Raw genomic sequence first — 22,095 nt, forward strand, 5'->3', positions numbered from 1 at the left:
AAGCTGAACAGATGTATGGGACTTGGGAAAAACTACTGACAAATTGGGGCAAATGGAAAAAAAATACCCACTTTTCCACTTGATTTCTGTAGTTGTAACTGGTCAAATTCCAAAAGTTTCTTCCAATCTTGTCGTTTAACAAAATAAAAGACTTCTTCATAGGTAAGATCAATGCGATAGTTGAAATCACCACACCAGAACACATAATCATGGGAGAAGACATTCCTTCCCTATTGGTGACAAATATTCAGAGGTTTCAAAGGAACTCACCATTAGGAAAAGCACATTTTGGAAAAAAAAATCACCAAAATACAGATTCCAATCAACAGATAACAAACCTTTTTCTTTCTACAAAAATAATCTCTTTTCGTGAAGACAAAGAGTCCATTCCCTCCAGATAATGGGCTGGAAATATGGGAACTACAACAAAGAAAACATGGCCTATTGGAAAGAACATGAGCCTGGGAGTAAGAGGACCTGGGTTCCAATCACAGCTCTGCCAGTTGATTGTATTGTGACCTTGGGCAAATCATTTTTCTTCTCTGTGCCTGAGTTCCCTCAACTGTAAAATAAGGATTTTACAGTTTTACCTGTTCTCCCTCCTACTTAGACAGTGAGCCCCATGCAGGACAGAAACTGTGTCCAACCATATTAACTTGAAACTAACCCAGTGCTTAGAACACCTTTTGACACAATAGGACACCTTTTCTTTGACTGAAAGCCAGATTGTGGGCAGGAAATGTGTGTGCCAACTCTGTTGTACTATATTCTTCCAAGCACGTAGTACAATGTTCTGCACATAGTAGGCGCTCAAAAAATGTAATGATTGATTGACTCATCCTATCCTGACTGGATTACTGCATCAGCCTCCTCTCTGAACTCCCATCCTCCTGTCTCTCCCCACTTCAGTCTATACGTCACGCTGCTGCCCAGTTCATCTTTGTGCAGAAACTCTCTGGGCATGTTACTCCCCTCCTCAAAAATCTCCAGTGGCTACCGTCAACCTACACATCAAGCAAAAACTCCTCACTCTCGGCTTCAAGGCTCTCCATCACCTTGCCCCCTCTTACCTCACCTCCCTTCTCTCCTTCTACAGCCCAGCCTGCACTCTCCACTCCTTTGCCACTAACCGCCTCCCTGTACCTCGTTCTCACCTGTCCCGCCGTCGACCCCCGGCCCACGTCCTCCCCCTGGCCTGGAATGCCCTCCCTCCGCACATCCGCCAAGCTAGCTCTCTTCCTCCCTTCAAAGCCCTGGTGAGAGCTCACCTCCTCCGAGGCCTTCCGAGACTGAACCCCCTTTTTCCTCTCCTCCTCTCCATTCCCCCCACCCTACCTCCTTCCCCTCCTCACAGCACTTGTATATATATTTGTACAGATATATTACTCTATTTATTTTACTTGTACATATTTACTCTCCTATTTATTTTGTTAATGATGTGCATATAGCTTTAATTCTATTTGTTCTGATGACTCTGACACCTGTCTACGTGTTTTGTTTTGTTGTCTGTCTCCCCCTTCTAGACTGTGAGCCCGCTGTTGGGTAGGGACCATTTCCACATGTTGCCAACTTGTACTTCCCAAGCACTTAGTACAGTGCTCTGCACACAGTAAGTGCTCAATAAATACAATTGAATGAATGAATGTACAGATTTATTACTCTTACTTGTACATATTTACTGTTCTATTTATTTTGTTAATGATGTGCATCTAGCTTTATTTCTATTTATTCTGATAACTTGACACCTGTCCACATGTTTTATTTTGTTGTCTGTCTCCCCCTTCTAGGTTGTGAGCCCGTTGTTGGGTAGGGGCCATCTCTGTTGCCAACTTGTACTTCCCAAGCGTTTAGTACAGTGCTCTGCACACAGTAAGAGCTCAATAAATACTATTGAATGAATGAATGACTAAATTCCTTGGCAAGAACTCCAACTTGTGTAGACAAGACAGACTATCCCCTCCCCAACTATCCTATATGGAGGATCCCTTTATATGTTTAATTTTACTGAGCCCTGAGGGGAAGATTCCAAAGCCAAATGGAAAATATCTATCTCCAAAACCTCCCTCTGCTTAATGCCTGTATCAGTGCCCCATAATTCTCTGCCCTTTCCTGCTTTTTTAATGGTGTTTGTTAAGCACTGTACTAAGTACTGGGGTAGATAAAAGTAAATCAGGTTGGACACAGTACCTGTCCCACATAGGGCTCACATCTTCCTCCCCATTTGAGAGATGAAGTAACTGACGCACAGCATTGAAGTGACTTGTCCGAGGTCCCACAGCAGACAAGTAGCAGAGCCACAATTAGAACCCATGTCCTTCTGACTCCAGGGCCATACTCTAGCCACTAGGCCATGCTGCTCCTCACATGAAGATGATAAAATGCCCCAGTAATTGAGCATCTACCTGAAAGTGAAGTTTGTTGAGGACAGCAATCCCTAAGGACAGCACTGTAGACACATACAGCCACTTGGACCAGAAATTCCTTTTCAAGATTTGTTACAACAATTGTCGGGTAGCACACTTTAACGTCATGCAAAGAAATGTAATGGGGTTAGAACAACCTTAAAAAATTGAGCCAGCTTGGGGTTTTACAAGAACTAAATCATGACAGACAAACGACAGGAGAAAAAGAAACAACAGAGAACTTACTGCCAGGGTTTGATAAGCTACCAGGTCAGTGGCCTCCATTTCCTCATCTACCTCAAACACTAGAAGTGAGGACCTGTGTGCTTATGCATCAAAATATTAAGCAATATTAATCAACTTATCGACTGATGTCAATCAGCTTTAAAAGCATGGAAGACACCTAGTACTTCAATTTTAATAGACAACTTGTGTTTTTACAGCAGTGCATCTTAAACCTCACTCTCACCACAGGAGGACAGCCTTGTTTACATTTTCCCTCCACTGGTCATCAAGAGGCAGGTTTTTAGAGCTCACTTGGAATTGCAGGCCCCCAGTTTCAAGGACTGTTAAACATGAATTTATTGACTTTTCTAACGGATACTCTTATCTGGGGCCTGTATGAACACTACTAATAAAGTCTTCAATGCATGGGCAGAATATACACAGAAATGATCTGAACCTTATTATAAATTACATTAATGTCTGCTTCCTCCTCTAGACTGTAAGCTCGTTGTGGGCAGCAACTTGTCTGCCAATTCTGTTGTACTGTACTCTCCCATTAACTTAGTACAGTGCTCCGCACATATTAAGCGCTCAATAAATACTATTGATTTATGGAAAATACAGGCGTTCAAACAACGTGGTACTTAAACACCAATGCTATTTCTCCTCCTCTAGACTGTAAGCTCATTGTGGGCAGGGAATGTGTCTACCAACTCTGTTGTATTGTACTCTCCCAAGCGCTTAATACAGTGTTCTGCACACTGCAAGTGCTCCATAAATATGACTGATTGATTGATTTTTTGCAAGAGTGAATACACCCTTTGTTTGGCACTTCCAATCTCCACCCTTTAGAAGAGAAGCAGCAAACACAGGGACAAACACTGGGGACAAGTAGTCAGGAGCTCAGAATCCCCCCCCCCCCGCCCCCCCCCCCGGCTCCCCATCTCTCAGAGATGTACTGGGGGACCCTAACTTTAAACCAACACCCCACCCTCCATGAAGCAGTCACCAGCATCTGCCTTACCATTGGGAAACTGAGCTTCTGAGTAATCTCTTTGTAGTCTTCGTTCCTTTCTTTCACCTGGGTCTGTCCAGCCGTCAAATGGCTGCAGATGAAGCAAAAACTGGTGCTGTGGAATTGAAAACGGATGCCAACAGCACCCTTATTCCCAGCTTTTCCTCCCATTCCGGTCTTCACTGTGTCTACTGCTACATCCCTGGAATGCAAAAACGAGGACCAGAAGAATGACTTCTGTTTTCTTCAAGAGGATGAGGATAAGTAAATGTCAGGATGCTATTATCTATGTAAGCGGGTATGGCATTAAACACTTAGGTGCGCCAAATGATCCTTCCCACACTGGGCAGGTCAAGGAACCAGATAATAATAATGGTATTCATTAAGCACCTACTACGTGCCAAGCACTGTTCTAAGTACTGGGTAGATACAAGATATCTGTGTCAAATTGGACACAGTCCCTGTCCCACATAATAATAATAATAACAATAATAATGATGGCATTTATTAAGTGCTTACTATGTGCAAAGCACTGTTCTAAACGCTGGGGAGGTTACAAGGTGATCAGGTTGTCCCACAGGGGGCTCACAGTCTTCATCCCCATTTTACAGATGAGGGAACTGAGGTACAGAGAAGTCAAGTGACTTGCCTAATGTCACACAGCAGACAAGTGGCGGAGCCGGGATATGAACCCATGACCTCTGACTCCAAAGCAAGGTCTCTTTTCACTTCTTATCCTCCATTTTACAAGTGAGGGAACTGAGGCACAAAGAAGTTAACTGACTTGGCCCGAGGTCACACAGTAGACAATCACACATCATCATCATCATCATCATTCGTATTTATTGAGCGCTTACTGTGTGCAGAGCACTGTACTAAGTGCTTGTGAAGTACAAGTTGGCAACATATAGAGACAGTCCCTACCCAACAGTGGGCTCACAGTCTAAAAGGGGGAGACAGAGAACAAAACCAAACATACTAACAAAATAAAATAAATAGAATAGATATGTACAAATAAATTAAATAAATAAATAGAGTAAAAAAAATATGTACAAACATATATACATATTTACAGGTGCTGTGGGGAAGGGAAGGAGGTAAGATGGGGGGATGGAGAGGGGGACGAGGGGGAGAGGAAGGAAGGGGCTCAGTCTGGGAAGGCTTCCTGGAGGAGAAGACAAGTGGCGGAGCTGGGATGAGAGCCCAGGTCCTTCTGACTCCCAGGCCCGTGCTCTATCCACTGCTTCTCTAGTAATAAGGATCTGTACTTCCCAAACACTTAGTACAGTGCTCTGCACACAATAAGCGCTCAATAAATACGGATGAATGAATGAATAATAACAATAATGATGTATTTGCCAAATGCAGCGCCTGTTGTTTTCGAATCTATCTTTCGGCCTCCTGATCTCCTCTAAGTTTCTGCCTAGGAAGAGTTATCCATCTCATAATGACTGCCACATACGAAGTTGGTCTGTCTGTGCTTCTACCTAGCACGGTTACTCACAGAAATGTTAGAAAAATAGCATTCAACTGCACAATGAGTGTATCCTCTAGCTTCTGTCAGAAGGCTGGGTGGCCCAGGGGAGAGAGCGCAGGACTGGAAGTCAGGAGTACCAGATTCAAGTCTTCATTCATTCATTCATTCAATCGTATTTATTGAGTGTTTACTTTGTGCAGAGCACTGTACTAAGCGCTTGAGAAGAACAAGTTGGCAACATATAGAGACAGTCCCTACCCAACAGCGGGCTCACAGTCTAGAACGGGGAGACTAGCACTGGGGAGGTTACAAAGTGATCAGGTTGTCCCACAGGGGGCTCACAGTCTTAATCCCCATTTCACAGATGAGGTAACTGAGGCCCAGAGAAGTTAAGCGACTTGCCCAAAGTCACACAGCTGACAATTGGCGGAGCCGGGATTTGAACCCATGACCTCTGACTCCAAAGCCCGCACTCTTTCCACTGAGCCATGCTGCTTCTCGTACCACCACGGTCTGCTGGGTCACCATGATGATGATGGTACTGTTAAGTGCTTACTATGTGTCAAATACTGTTCTAAGCACTAAGGTAGATACAAGCTAATTAGGTTGGATGCAGTCCCTGTCCCACATGGGGCTCACAGTCTTGTAATAATAACAACAATAATAATAGTGGTGGCATTTGTTAAGTACTTACTATGTGCCAAGCAATGTTCTAAACACTGGAGTAGATACAAGGTAATCAGGTTGTCCCACGGGGGGATCACTGTCTTCATCCCTATTTTACAGATGAGGTAACTGAGGCACAGAGAAGTTAAGTGACTTGCCCAAAGTCACAAATCTGACAAGTGGTGGAGCTGGTATTAGAACCCATGACCTCTGACTCCTCCCCGCCAAAAAATAAAAAAATAAATAATGGTATTTGTTAAGCGCTTAGTATGTGCGAAGCACTGTTCTAAACACTGGGGGGGGGGGGGTACATGGTGATCAGGCTGTCCCACAAGGGGCTCACAGACTTAATCCCCATTTTACAGATGAGGTCTCTGAGGCATAGAGAAGTGAAGTAACTTGCCCAAGGTCACACAGCTGACAAATGGCAGAGCCGGGATTCAAACCCATGACCTCTGACTCCCAAGCCCGTGCTCCTTCCACTGAGCCACGCTGCTTGCTCTTTCCACTAAGGCACGCTGGCTAGGTACAAGTACTTAGGTGCCAATCCAGGCTCTGCCACTTGCCTGCTGTGACATCTTGAGCAAGTCACTTGACTTCTCAGTGCTTCTGTTCCTCTTCTGTAAAATGGGGTACCTGTTCTACCTGCCACACCTTAGACTGTGGGCTGCATGTGAGATAAGCTCATTACGGACAGGGAATGTGTCCGTTTTTTGTTTTGTACCCTCTCAAATGCTTAGTACAGTTCTCTGCATAAGCGCAATAATGACAATGACAATGAATGAATGGACACTGTATTTGATAATATCTACCCCAGTGCTTGGCACATAGTAAGCACTCAAGTATGACCATTATAATTATTAAAATGAATTTCATCTTCATCTTTGCCTAGTTTTGCTCTGAATTAAAATACATTTTGGAAGGCAGAATTTCTAGTCATGGTGCCTTGCTGTGATACCCACTTGAGCATTGCTTTGCTCAGAAGTAATTTCTCATAATAACCACAAGGCTAAAGATTAATTCAGTCTCACTTTCTGCCTCCCTTTCATCTTTGATTTCCCCTCTCTATCCATCCACCTCTCACACACAATTACAGGACTCCATATTGATCAGAGCTTTTGGTCAGATGATTACTTCTGCCACTCGAGGCAGATGAGGCTGGGTAGAATTTAGCGGCAAGAGTTGTTCCAGAAGCCATGAAAATAGGGTCTTTTTCTGCCGGTCTTGAGGAGTCACTTCAAATAGAGCCTTGTACAATGCAAGCACCTGGTCCTACTGAAATGGGGATTAACTAGGCAGCTGCACATCATTTCAACTCTGAGGTGGCACTCAACATTCCAAGAAGGCATCCTTAACATAAAAAAACAAATGTCTAACTCTTTGGGTGGGGGAGGGTTGAGCGACACGGGAGGTGGCGGGGACAGGATTACTTAGATGCCAACCCAACAGTGATAACTTGCAACAGGTGCCGATTCTCCATCACCCAGACCTTGGGAAGTGTTTAGGGAGGCCTAGGCACCACTAAACTATCAGTGTTCAGGCTCAGCACCTCCTCCACCCCCTCCCACATCCTTCCACACCCTGCAGGGTTTCCCATCTAGACCAAAGGCTTTCAAATCAGAGGAAGGCACATAACCCTTATTGAAGGCACATCTCCTCCAAGAAGTCTTCACTAACTAAGCTCTCCTATCCTCTTCTCCCACTCACTCATTCATTCATTCATTCAATCGTATTTATTGAGCGCTTACTGTGTGCACTCCCTTCTGTGCTGCTCTGACTTGCTTCTTCATTCATCCTCCCTCCCATCCCCACAGCACATATGTACAAGCAGAGAAGCAGCGTGGCTCAGTGGAAAGAGCACAGGCTTTGGAGTCAGAGGTCATGGGTTCAAATCCTGGCTCTGCCAATTGTCAGCTGTGTGACTTTGGGCAAATCACTTAACTTCTCTGGGCCTCAGTTACCTCATCTGTAAAATGGGGATTAAAACTGTGAGCCCCACATGGGACAACCTGATCACCTTGTATCCCCCCCACCCCAAAGCTTAGAACAGTGCTCTGCTCATAGTGAGTGCTTAACAAATGCCATCATTATTATATGCCTGTAATTTATTTATTTATTTATTTATTTATTTATCTAGTTTAATGTCTGTTTCCACCTCTAGACTGTGAACTCTCTGTGGGCAGGAATGTGTCTGTTGATATACTGTACTCTCCGAAGCACTTGGTAAAGTGCTCTGCACACAGTAAATGTTCAATAAATATGATTTAATGAATTAATGAATGAAAGGAATAAACTAGCCTACTTGGCCATCTCAAAACTTAGTGAGCCTAAGTGGATCAAGGTAATGGCCTCAGAAGGACCTGGATTCTAATCCTGACTCTGCCACTTGTCTGCTGTGTGACCTTGGATAAGTCATGTCACTTCTCTGGGCCTCATCTGGAAAATGGGGATTAAGATTGTGAGTTCCATGTGGGATAGGGGCTGTATTTGGCCTTATTAGCTTGTGCTCAGAGCAGTGCCTAAAAAAGACCATTTAAAAAAAATGTCCCCAGCAATCCATTTCTACCTTGGAAAAGGTTATGAAAGTTGAGCTTAGGGCTGCAGGGGGGTCTGCCCCCTAGAACCCTCCAATGAGGATGAGGGTTCATGCCCATTCATTTGGGGAGAAAATGCCTCCTCTCCGGTCCTTCAGAAATGGGACCTCTAGACTGTACGCTTGCTTGTTGTGGGCAGGGAATGTGTCTGTTACGCTGTTCTATTGTTCTCTCCAAAGCACTTAGTACAGTGCTCTGCACACAGTAAGTGCTCAGTAAACATGACTGATGACTGATTTTGGAGATGGGAATCGTACATCTTGAGAGGCACCTAAAAATGGGCTGAATTCTGGGTCCAAGTTCACTGCTTGATAAAAGATGGGTGGTCAGACAGGAGAAATTCAACTAACATTACAGTACAGTGAAGGATGCTCAAAGGATATTTAGGATTTCTCTGGAGATAAGCAGCAAGAGCGATTTAACAAACCTGGACCCAAGGCTTGCTTCAAAAATGTAAACTCAAAGGGAAATCATGGCCATTTTTTGAAAATGAAGAGGATGAGAGATGTGGCAATAGAGTGATGTTTGTTATTCCTTCCAGTTTGGATCCATTTCCATAGCCCTTCCATTTTCACAACCACCCCATTCCATTTTCTTCCCATTGACAAGCATCATGGCCTAGTAGCAAGAGCATCATCATCATCAATTGTATTTATTGAGCGCTTACTGTGTGCAGAGCACTGTACTAAGTGCTTGGGAAGTACAAGTTAGCAACAGCATGAGCTACGGAGTCAGAGGACATGGGTTCTAATCTCGGCTCTGCCATTTATCTGCTGTGTGTCCTTGAGGAAGTCACTTAACTTGTCTGTGCCTCAGTTACCTCATCTGTAAAACAGGGATTAAGACTGTGAGCTCCAGGTGGACAACGACTGTGAACAACCTGATTATCTTGTATCTACCCCAGGGCTTAGAACAGTGCTCGACACATGGTAAGTGCTTAAAAATATCATAGTTATTATTAATTATTTCCTAGCCTTCCTTTTTATTTTTTTTTTGTGTGTGTTTAAGCACTTACTGTGTACCAAACAACCGTATTAAGCTCTGGGGTAGATCCAAGTTAATCAGGTCAGACGTAGTCCCTGTCCTACATGGGGCTCAGAGTCTAGAAGACAGGGAGAGGAGGTAATGAATCTCCATTTTGCTAATGAGGAAACTGAGGGGCCGAGAAGTTAAGTAGCTTGTTCAAAGTCCCCCAGTAGGCAAGTGGCAGGCCTGGAATTAGACCCCAGTTCCTCTGACTCCCAAGCCCAGCTTCTTTCTATTAGGCCACACTGCTTCTCTTATTCAGCTAGAATTTAAAAAAACAACAACAATTGGACAGCGACAACATAAAAAATAACCATCCGTCCTGGCAGGGGCTTGTAGGAAACAAAAACCCAGGTTGGATGAACCTTGTCCTTAACACCAAAATAATAACTAACAACTAATTAATAATTAATGAGAAGCAGCATAGATTAGAAAATAGAACACAGGCTTGGTAGTCAGAAAGCCCTGCATTCTAATCCCAGCTTCGCCACGTGTCTGTTATATGACCTTGGGCAAGTCACTTCATTTCTCTGGGCCTCAGTTACCTCATCTGTAAAAATGGGGATTAAGAGTGTGAGCCCCATGTGGGACAGGGACTATGTCCAACCTGACTGACCTGTATCTACTCCAGCTCTTGGAACAGTTTGGCACATAGTAAGCGCTTAACAAGTACCACAACAATAATAATAATAATAATAACAATTATTATTAACTCTGCATTAGAAAAACAATCCTACCTGATGAATGGAACATGGTGTGGACGGATGAAAATGTAAAGACAGACACCCACCAGCTGGGCCGAAGTCAACAGAATGTACTTATGAGTCCGGGAAATAGCTTTCTGAAGCTGCTCACCCCATGTTTTTCTATTGGTTGTGCTAGAAGTAAGGAAAGAGCAGGAGTCAAAAAAAAATTGGCAAGTCAAATACCATTATTTAATTAAGGTGCAGCTTTAGATCATTCTTGGTCTCAATCATCCAATACACACTACGTGCAATATGTGACATGGCTTCACAATGAATATCAGCCCTCTCTTCAAAAAGAACACTGCCGAATGAAGAATGCATCAAATGACAGATAGATGTGTGGCAATTTGCCATAAATCAAACAACCGATTCATTTCAGAGGCAGCCGTTGGAACCTGCATATCAATCAGGTCCTATGGCCTCAAGAAGGTTTATTGACATTGAAAAAAAAAATCCCTCTCTGCCTCCCGCTCTTGCACATGGCTGGCTCTGTCCCTCCTTACCTGGCATTGACAATATTTCCTGCACTCAGTTCCACCATCTCTTCACACCCCACTGCAAATATATCAGATGAGCTGCTGTCATCTTGGGAGAGAGAAAACGGGAAGAGGGCACAGATACTTGGATTAGCTGATTGTCAATGACTTTAAATCACTGGGATTTTTTTCCCAGAGAAACTATTCTCTTATTCTCCCAAGGATCCATCCTGCCTCTGCTGCTCAAGTGAATTTTCATTCGGTCAGGACCTCTGTTCTCTGAGGTCACTTGGCAGCTAATCCACAATGGTATTCGCTTGGTTAAGGTCAATGAGGAGCAGGCCTTGTGCCAGTGGCTTAATGTGCTGCTGGTTCTAAGCCACTGGCTTGTTCTACTGCCTGAATCTGTCACCTGTGATGGAAATGCACTGCTTTCTTCTCCTTTCTTCTCTCTACCACATCATCATCACACAATAGCAAGTTCTCAAATCATCAGCAGGGAATTCTCAGGGACTTTTTTTTTCTATCCAGTTAAATCTGAAGGTAATGATCTCCCACCAAAGCCCCACTGCCACTTGGGAGATAACTTGATATTTTTAATGTTATTTGTTAAACAATTAATTACTATGTACCAGGCACTGTAGAGTAGACAGAAGTTAATCAGGTTGGACACAGTCCCTGTCCCGTATATTCAATATGTCACCAAAACCTCACTTCTACCTTCACAACATCGATAAAATCTGCCCTTTCTACTCCAGATGGCTACCACTACTGATCCAAGCACTTACCATATACTGCCTTCATTACTGCAGCAGTCTCCTCATTGACCTCCCTGCCTCCTGTCTCCCTACTCCAGTTCATTTCTTCACTCTGCTGCCTAGATCATTTTTCTACAAAAAAGTTTGGTCCATGCCTCTCCACTCCTCAAGAACCTCCAGCGGATGCCCATCCACCCCCGCATCAAACAGAATTTCCTTACCATTGGCTTTAAAGCAAGCAATCAGCTCTCCCCCTCATACCTTCCTTCGTTGATTTCCTACTACGACCCAGCACACATACTTTCCTCTTCTAACACCAACCAACTCACTGTACTTTGATCTCATCTTTCTCGCCGATAACCCCTTGCCCACATCCTCCCTCTACCCTGGCTCTCCCTCCCTCTCCATAACAGACAGACCACCATTCTCCTCGCCTCCAAAGCTTTATTAAAATCACATCACCTCCTCGAAAAAGCCCTCATTTCCCATACTCATTCCCATACTCATTCTCCCTTCTGCATCACTTGGTTTCACTTGATTTTCCCCCACCCTTAGCCCCCAGCACTAATGTACAGATCCATATTTTATTTTAATGTCTTCTCTCCCCCCCTAGACTATATCCTTCTTGTGGACAGGGATGACATCTACTGACTCTGTTGTACTCTACTCTCCCAAGTGCTTAATACAGTGCTCTAAATATAGTAAGTGCTCAATAAATACCATTGGCTGATTATTACCATTACAAAACTTTTTTTCATGGTATTTGCTACACGCTTACTATGTGCCAGGCACTGTACTAAACACTAAGAGAGATACAAGCTCATCAGATACCCAGAGCTCCCAGTTGTGATTCCCATTTTACAGATGACGGAACTAAGGAACAGAGAAGTGACTTGACCAAAGTCATACAGCACAGATAAGTGGCAGAGGTGGGATTAGAACTCAGGTCCTCCTAACTTCGAGGCCTGTGTTCTACCCACAAGGCGGCACTGCTTCCTACCACTCTGCAGCCCTCATCCCGTCCCCAGGCCTGGAGTCCCCAAATAATGCCAACAGTTGTCTGCTCTCACCCCGGAAGTAGGCCGCACCCGCAAATTTGGGGGAATCCAGCAGCCAGTCCGTCAGCTCGCTGGTGCCCAGGAGGTGGCTCCGGAACTGCTTCCCTCCATTCACATTCCAGGTCCCCACAGCCACGCGGATCTGCTTGAAATTGGTGAATTCTGACTGCCGCTCGGCCACTGCCTTCAGCATGCTGGTTGTCCCTGTGGGGAGAGCAATCCATTCCTATGTTTTCACCACATCAACCACCACCTCTCCAAGTGGTAACAAGTTTTTTCTTTATGATATTTGTTAAATGCTTACTACATGCCCTCTAGATGGTACAATCACTGCGGGCAGGGAAAATGTCTACAAATTTTGTTATGTTTTTGTATTGTACTCTGCCAAGCACTTAGTCACCTCTCAGGGTCACACCTGGTGAGTTTCCAGTACTCTATCAGACTCGACTAAGGGAGGGAGAGTCAAGCAGAGGCATATCCATTCCATGCCTAGCTTGCGCAGTGGCTAGCAAGTGGAAGGCAATATGCTACAAATCAAAACTCATCTACGATGGGCAGCAGCGGCATGGGAGAGAGTAGAGAGTGGAGACTCAGGTTTACTGCGTGGAAGGAGGCAATGGTAAACTGCTTTTGTATTTTTACCAAGAAAACTCTGTGGTACACTACCAGAATGACTGCAGATGGAGGTGGGGCATTCTGGATGAGATGTGTCCATGGCGTCGCTATGGGTCAGACATGACTCGATAGCATAAGACAACAACAAGCACTTAGTACAATGTACAATGCTGTATATTAATAAATAACAATAATTATGGCACTTGTTAAGCACTTACTCTGTGCCAAGCACTGTTCTAAACACTGGGCACTGGTCAAACCTCTATACATAATAAATGCTCAGTAAATACAATTGATCAATTGATTGCCAGGCACTGTTCTAATCACTGGAGTAGATTGAGAAGCAGCGTGGCTCAGTGGAAAGAGTGCGGGTTTGGGAGTCAGAGGTCATGGGTTCTAATCCCCGCTCCACCACTTGTCAGGTGTGTGACTTTGGGCAAGTCATTTAACTTCTCTGTGCCTCAGTTTCCTCATCTGTAAAATGGGGACTAAGACTGTGAGCCCCACGTGGGACAACCTTGATTACCTTGTATCCACCCCAGCGCTTAGAATAGTGCTTGGCACATAGTAAGCGCTTAACAAATGCCAACATTATTATTATTATTATTAGATGCAAGATATTCAGGTTGAATGCAGTCCACGTCCTACAAGGGGCTCCCAGGTTTAATCCCCATTTTATAGATGAGGTCACTGAGGCCCAGCCAAGTTAAGTGACTTGCCCAGGGTCACACAGCAGATGAATGGTGAGCTGGGATTAGAACACAGGTCCTTCTGACTCCGAGGCCCTTGCTCTATCCACTAGGTTGCAAGTTCATTCATTCACTCAATTATATTTATTGAGCACTTTCTGTGTGCAAAGCACTATACTAAGCACTTGGGAGAGTACAATATAACAATAAACAGACACATTTCCTGCCCCCAACAAGCTTGCAGTCTACAGGCAGCATGGTTTAGTGGAAAGAGCCCGGACTTGGGTGTCAGAGGTCAAGGGTTCTAATCCTGACTCTGCCACTTATCAGCTGTGTGACTTTGGGCAAGTCACTTCACTTCTCAGTTCCCTCATCTGTAAAATGGGGATTAAGTCTGTGAGCCCCATGTGGGACAACCTGATTACCTTGGATCTACCCCAGTGCTTAGAACAGTGCTTGGCGAATAGTAAGTGCTTAACAAATACCATTATTATAGGGGGAGCTACAGTTTAGAGGGCAAGTTAACTGTCTTCTACTGTAAGAAATCATGAGGAAAGGACAGAATAACTCTTCTGTTACTCCACTTAGGATGATAACAATTATATTTGATTTCCCTGGCAAGGGTGCAATTAGATTGTTTAACCACATGTGAGCCAGGTACATGAAGCAGGTACACTTGAGGTCTGAAGGGAGGAGGAGCATAGTTCTCAGGATATTCAACTTCACTCAAAGCTAACTTGGCTGGGAAAAGCTTTTTTTAGACTATGGAATGATCTGTCCCTGTTAACACAGAGGAAGAGGAAAGGTGAGAGAAGTGTGTATTCACAGAAATTCCCTTCCCCAGTTGTATGCAGATCTTCCCCTCATCCTCCATTTATGAGGGAAATTGCTACTTGTGCTTCCCTCACAGCTGAGCATCTCCCTCATCTTACAAGAAATCATCACCCTGTTAGGACTTCAAACACACAGCGAGTGGCAGGAATTGGTCTTCGAAATTACAGAGAATCGAAAATGGTCTGCCCTGAGGCGGAAAGACAATCTGGCCCTCCTGGCTTGACTGAGAGGCCTAGAGATGAATGGGCTGCTGGAAGAGAGGGAAGCCCCAAGCTTTAACTCACCAAGAAATGGAGTCAAACAATACAGGCCAACGAATTGAAGTGCAGCACTGGATAAGACACTGCCCCATAAAGAGAGGGTTTTTTGATTTGTGGTTTGTTTTTTAATGGTATTTTAAAGGCCTTACTATGTGCCAGGCACTGTACTAAGCACTCAGTAGATAGAAGACAATCAGGTTGGTCACAATCCCTGCTCCACATGGGGTTTACAGATTTAATCCCCATTTTACGGATGAGGAAACAGGCACAGAGGAGTGAAGTGCCCAAGGTCACCCAGCTGACAACTGGCAGAGGTTACCTTCATGTTCACGATTCATGTGGGGCTCTGGGAGATCCGTAACCCCCAAATTGGTGCCATTGGACTTAGAAAAACATTTTTAACCTGCCTTACCTCCAGGCCACAGAGCACTCTTTAAAACTAGTTTCTGAGTATGTTTAAGAAGATGACTGTAAATTAACTCTATTCTCTAAATAAACAACACTAAATACAAACCCAAACTTCTTAGAGCTGCTTTTAACTCTGATTTTATTGTGCTTGGAGAATGACCAGAGTCCAAACAAAATAGCATCTGCATGAGTGGAAATGAAACAGGATTCATCAGGAAGTGTTAGCCTTTAACTGGAAATGGGTTGGGATGGGAGCCATGGGGTTGTTAAATAACATTTCATATCACTATATTGGAAAAACATTTCTGAATTAGTAAATTCCTTAACAATTCTTAATAAAATTATACATTTTATATCCACAGCAAATAATAATAATAATAATAATCGCATTTATTAAGTGCTTACTATGTGCAAAGAACTGTTCTAAGCACTGGGGAGGTTACAAGGTGATCAGGTTGTCCCACAGGGGACTCACAATCAATCACCATTTTACAGATGAGGGAACTGAGGCACAGAGAAGTTAAGTGACTTGCCCAAAGTCACACAGCTGACAAGTGGCAGAGCCGGGATTTGAACGCATGACCTCTGACTCCAAAGCTCGTGCTCTTTCCACTGAGCCACGCTGTTTCTCTAGCAAATATTTCTGTACAAGAAGACTGTAAACTCTCCATAGACAGGGAAAGTGTCTACCATCTCTGTTGTACCCTCCCAAGTGCTCAGGAGAGTGTGTACTGTACTCTCCCAAGAGTTCAGGAGAGTGTTTAGCACACAGTAAGCAGTCAATAAATATCACTGATTAATTAATCAATAAATTATCCTCCCCTGCCTCCAGGGATCAGTGAAGACATGGGACAGTGGAAAGAGCATGGATCTGAGAGTCACAGGATCTGGGTTCTAATTCCAGATATGTCCACTTGCCTGTTGTGTGGCCTTGGGAAAGTCACTTCACTATGCCTCAGTTTGTTCATCTGAAAATTGGGGATAAATATCTGTTTTCCCTCCCTTTCAGATAGTGATTCTCATGTGAGAGGACTGTGCCTGGTCTGATTATCTTGTATCCACCCCAGCGCTTGGCACATAATAAGCACTCAGCAAATACCGTGATTATTATTAGTATTATCACCTCTTCAAAGTCTTATTGAAGGCACATCTCCTCCAGGAGGCCTTCCCTGACTAAGCCCCCCCCCTCCGCTTCTCCAACTCCCTTTGTTCTTCCCCTCTCCCGCCCCATAGCACTTATGCACATATCTGTAACATTTATTTACATTAATGTCTGTCTCCCCCAATCTAGACTGTAAGCTCATTGTGGGCTGGGAATATGTCTGTTTATTGTTGTATAGTACTCTCCCAAGCATTTAGAACAGTGCTCTGCACACAGTAAATACTCAATAAATAAGACTGAAAGAATGAATGAACCAATATCATCATCATTCCTGGGCTTCCAGCAACAGAAATCATCACCAAATCCAGCCCCAGGAAGTCCCACACCGCGAGCTGGCATTGCTCATGCCAAATTACCAGAGGGAAGTGTGGTGGGGGGTTTCTTGCACAGGGGTGCATCTCAGAAGAGCTGTGTGCCATCCCAGAGAGTCACCGGCCCATGGAGGGGAGGGCAGCCAGACATGGAACAGAGGTGCTGTCTGGAGCCCAGGGCTCTCTGCAAATAAGTCAAATCAGAAAGGGCTACCGGTTCCCATGCTTTCCTGTGGCTACTTTTTTTTTATGGTATTTGTTAAGCACTTACTATGTGCCAGGCACTGTACTAAATGCTGGGGTAGATACAAGCTAATCAGGTTGGTGGGCACTGCCCATGTCCCACATGGGACTCACAGTCTTAATCCCCATTTAGCAGACGAGGTAACTGAGGTACAAAGAAGTGACTTGCCCAAGGTCACCCAAAGGACAAGTGGCACAGCCAGGATTGGATCCCAGGTCCTCCTCACTCCCAGCCCCGTGCACTATCTGGTAGGCCCCGCTGCTTCTTGCAAGGAGCCAGCATGGGCTGGCATGTCACCCCGGAACAGATAAGCCTGTGATGGACTTGGTCTTGGTTAGGGAACAAAGAAACTATCCCTCCTGGTGTCAGCTCCAGTCCCTGCTTCTGCCCTCACAGAAAAAGATCAAACCATGAGCAGATGATGTGATTAGAAGACTGCCTAGCACACAGTAAGCACTTAACAAATACCACAATTATTATTATGACATGGACAGGGGAGGCAAGGAGCCAACTGCGAAGCAGCATGGCCTAGTGGATAGAGAATGGGTCTGGGAGTCAGGAGCACCTGGGTTTTAACCCTGACTCCACTGCTTGTCTGCTGTGTGACCTTGGTTAAGTAAATTTGGCTTCTCTTTGCCTCAGTTACCTCATCTGTAAGACAGGGATTAAGATTGTGAGTCCCATGTGGGCCATGGACTGTGTCCGACTTGATTAGGTTGCATCTACCCTCGTGTCGAGTACAGTGCCTGGCCCATAATAAGCACTTAAATATGATAAAAAAAACTTGCAAGGGTCAAACACCCACTCGTCCATGAAGCCTGGTGCCTCTGGCATCTGGGAGTCAGGCCAAATTCAGTACATTCCAATTGGGAAGATCTTTGGACTGACCAATCCCCTTTCCACGAGGCTTGGTGTGGCTAAGAATAGTGCAGGAATCCCAGCCATTGGAGATGAGGCCTGAACTGCAACTTCTCAACACTCTAGAAGAGCCCTGTGGCTACTGGGCCCAAAACCCCAGGTTCTGGGGAGAGAGGGCGGGCTACGCAGCAGACACCTACCTAGCAGGGCCGAGCTGTCCACCAGCATCCTTCCCTTGTCCGCATACTCCTCACTGTAGACATCTCCCACCAGCAGCAGCCTAATGGCCTCCTGCTTCACTCCATCGAAGAAGTTGGATTGGATCGTGCGAGACATAGACCGGGCTCCATCCTTGAGCTTCCCCACCTGCAGCAAATACCCGCAAGGTTTGGGTGATGGGGTGGCCAGGAGCTGAAGGAGGGTGGGGGTGGGAGAGAAGGGTGGGGAGGGGATGGGGATGGGAAAGGGCATGGGAAAGAGCAGTGACCTCTCCCGGAAGGTCAGTCCTCCCCATCCTACCTTGGCCTTTCCTTCCAGGGCCCGGCTGCCGGTGAACACTTTGCTCAAGTTGTGCCCATTGAAAGACCACATGACCTTGTAGAATTCCACAAAGCGCTCAACTATGGGCTTCGAATCCAGGCCCAGGCTCTCTAGCTGAATATGCAGAACCTGGATCACAAGTAAAAAGGGCATGTCATTTCCCATCCTCATTAAATGGGCCTACGAGTCAAAAGGTCATGGGTTCTAATCCCAGCTCTGCTACTTTTCTGCTGTGAGACCTTGGGCGATTCAATTCACTTCTCTGGGCCTCAGTTACCTCATCAGTAAAATGGGATTGAGACTGTGAGCCTCACATGGGTCTGGATTACTGTATCAGCCTCCTCTCCGATCTCCCATCCTCCTGTCTCTCCCACTTCAATCCATACTTCACGCCACTGCCCGGATTGTCTTTGTCCAGAAACACTCTGGGAATGTTACTCCCCTCCTCAAAAATCTCCAGTGGCTACCAATCAACCTACACATCAGGCAGAAACTCCTCACCCTCGGCTTCAAGGCTCTCCATCACCTCGCCCCCTCCTACCTCACCTCCCTTCTCTCTTTCTACACAGCCCAGCCCACACCCTCTGCTCCTCTGCTGCTAATCTCTTCACCGTGCCTCATTCTCACCTGTCCCGCCATCGACCCACGGCCCACATCATCCCCCTGGCCTGGAATGCCCTCCCTCCCCACATCCGCCAAGCTAGCTCTCTTCCTCCCTTCAAGGCCCTACTGAGAGCTCAACTCCTCTAGGAGGCCTTCCCAGACTGAACCCCCTCCTTCCTCTCCCCCTTCTCCCTCTCTCCGTCCCCCCGCCTTACCTCCTTACCCTCCCCACAGCACCTGTATATATGTATATATGTTTGTACGTATTTATTACTCTATTTTATTTGTACATATTTATTCTATTCATTTTATTTTGTTAATATGTTTTGTTTTGTTCTCTGTCTCCCCCTTCTAGACTGTGAGCCCACTGTTGGGTAGGGACCGTCTCTATATGTTGCCAACTTGCACTTCCCAAGCGCTTAGTACAGTGCTCTGCACACAGTAAGCACTCAATAAATATGATTGAATGAATGAATGAATGAACAGGGACTGTGTCCAACCCGATTTGCTGGTATCCACTCCAGCATTTAGTAAGCACTTAACAAACGCCACAATTATTACTATTATTATCGACATATAGCCCACCAGAGAGATGTGTTCAGGTGGCGGCCAGTCTCTAGGTGAGCCGGCCATTCAAATGGCCATCTCTTCAAGTCCAATGTGACCTCGGATGTAATAATAATAACAATAGTGGTATTTGTTAAGCACTTACTATGTGCTAAGCACTGTTCTAAGCCTGGGGTAGATGCAAGGTAATCAGTTTGGAAACAGTTGCTGTCCCACATGGGGCTTACAGTCTTAATTCCCATTTTACAGATGTGGGAACTGAGAAACAGAGAAGTGAAGTAATTTGCCCAAGGTCATCCAGCATACAAGTGGCAGAGGTGGGATTAGAACCCAGGTCTTCTGAGTTCCAAGTCCATTTTCTTTCCACTAGATCATGCTGCTTCCCTGTGCTTCTCAAAAGCTCGTTATGGGCAAGGAACATGTCTGCTAATTCTGCTGCTTTGTACTCTCCCAAGTGCTTCATACAGTGTTCAATAAATACCACTGATTGATTGGTTGGGGCCCTTGACAGATTGGTCACCCTTAAGGGGGAGAAATCAGTGCTCCTGCAGAGGGTAGGTTAGGCTCCTGGTGCACCGGGGCATCATCTGGAGCTAAATCTGTACTAGCAGAGTTGTCAGGGCTCAACTGGAACCATTGGGTTACCAGCGGTTTGGAGAATCCCCTACTTTTTTTATGGTATTTGTTAGGCGATTTCAATGTGCCAAGCACTGTTCTAAGCATTGGTGTAGACACAAGTTAATTAGTTTGGAACAGTCCATGTCCCAAATGGGGCTCACAGAATTAATCCTCATTTTACAGATGAGGTGACTGAGTACCAGAAAAGTGAAGTGACTTGCCCAAATATCACACAGCAGAGTGGCAGAGCCAGGATTAGAAGCCAGGTCCTTCTGACTCCCAGGCCCATGCTCTATCCTCTAGGCCACGCTGCTTCTCCCCACTACTTCTGGGGCCAATCGTTGTGGGCAGTGGCAAGAGGCCCACCTGCTCCACCATGACATTAGGTCCCAGGATTAAGAGTTAAGGTGGTCCTGGTTGGCTGGGGCAGTGATTCCTCTCGGGGGGGCCTTGGCCCGGGGTGCTACCAGTACCAGGGGCAACATTTCCATGGTTTCCACTTTTCAGACAAGATGTTGGTCCAGAGACAGTCTAGAGATCCAGACAGAGGTGCATACAGGGAAATGGAGAGAACACAGGGCTGGGACTCAGGAGACCTGGGTTCTAATCCAGGCTCTGCCACTTGTCTGTTGTGGGACCTTGGGTGAGTCACTTTCTTCACTGGCAAAGTGGGGACTCATTATCTGTTCTTCCCACTAAGAAAGTAAGTGCCATGTGGCCCAGGAACAATGTCTGATTTGATTATCTTGTACCCTCCTCAGTGCTAAACACAGTGCTTGGCATACAGTAAATGCCTACCAGACATCTTAATAATAATGATGGCATTTGTTATGGGCTTACTATGTGCCAAGCACTGTTCTAAGCACTAAGCAGTTATCATTATTTTTATTAGGTCCACCAAGTTGCCCAAAACCGCTAAGTGGGTTGGTGGCAGAGGTAGGAGAACTCAGTTCTTCAAATTCCCAGTCTTGAATAGAGTCTATTCCTCCAGCATGCCTCTTCTCCTCACCCACATGTGTGACCTTGGGCAAGTCATTTCACTTCTCTGTGCCTCAGTTCCCTCATCTGTAAAATGGGGATGAAGACTGTGAGCCCCAAGTGGGACAGGGACTATGTCCAACCGGATGAGCCTGTATCTACCCTAGTGCTTAAAACAGTGGATGGCACATAGTAAGTGCTTAATAAATACCAAATATATATATATATATATATATATGAGCCACAGTTCCAATTGTAATTCCAAGAGCACAGTCCACCAGTCACCCCTGGGGAGAGAAGGGATTCCAAGACACAAATTGCGACAGGGCTCTTCCACTAGACCGGGGCAACCGAGGTACCAGCCAGCCCTAAACAATGCCGCCCCTCCTCGTTCCAATACTTTGCAACCATCCCAAAGATTCAATCAATCACGCACTCAGTTGTATTTACTGAGCACTTACAGGGTGCAAAGCACCGTACTGAGAGCTTGGGAGAGTTTGATGCAATCAACCAATGGTATGCATTGAACACTTACTGTGTGCAGGGCACTTTGCTAAGCACTTGGAAGAGTTCTCTACAGCAGAGTCAGTAGACACGTTCCCTGCCCACAACAAGCTTACGATCTGAAGACTTCAATCCGGATGACCGGCGGAGACCTGGTTTCCACAGTGGCCGTTATCAGCTGCCTCTGGATGCCGGAGCCAATGGGCTCAAAGAGCCCTGTTGCCCTCAGCGGACTGACCTCAAGCCCAATGAAGCTCTGCACGCTGTTGGTTCGGTCCAGACAGTCAAGGCAGTTCATTCGCAGGGTTCCTGTCTGAAAACTTCAGGAAATGATGACAACAGATAGGCAAACAGATCATGATAAGCCCGTTTCTAGTGGTGATCGATGACATGCTTATAGACACTCCGTATGTAGCCATTACTTTGATTTGCATCCCTCCTTACTGTTGTTATTGTTTTAC

General features: G+C 45.5%; 1 protein-coding gene across 1 annotated transcript in view; it reads right to left on the reverse strand.

Moving 5' to 3' along the window:
* SYNJ2 (synaptojanin 2) overlaps nucleotides 1-22,095 on the reverse strand; it is a 151,818-nt gene that overhangs the window by 35,287 nt on the left and 94,436 nt on the right. The window contains 8 exon segments of the mRNA XM_038767874.1: nucleotides 72-230; nucleotides 3,652-3,844; nucleotides 10,143-10,283; nucleotides 10,655-10,736; nucleotides 12,456-12,647; nucleotides 18,025-18,190; nucleotides 18,344-18,493; nucleotides 21,873-21,954. Coding sequence (XP_038623802.1) covers nucleotides 72-230; nucleotides 3,652-3,844; nucleotides 10,143-10,283; nucleotides 10,655-10,736; nucleotides 12,456-12,647; nucleotides 18,025-18,190; nucleotides 18,344-18,493; nucleotides 21,873-21,954 — 1,165 coding nt within the window.

The sequence above is a fragment of the Tachyglossus aculeatus genome, chromosome 2 (assembly GCF_015852505.1).
Source record: "Tachyglossus aculeatus isolate mTacAcu1 chromosome 2, mTacAcu1.pri, whole genome shotgun sequence".
Lineage (NCBI taxonomy): Eukaryota > Metazoa > Chordata > Mammalia > Monotremata > Tachyglossidae > Tachyglossus > Tachyglossus aculeatus.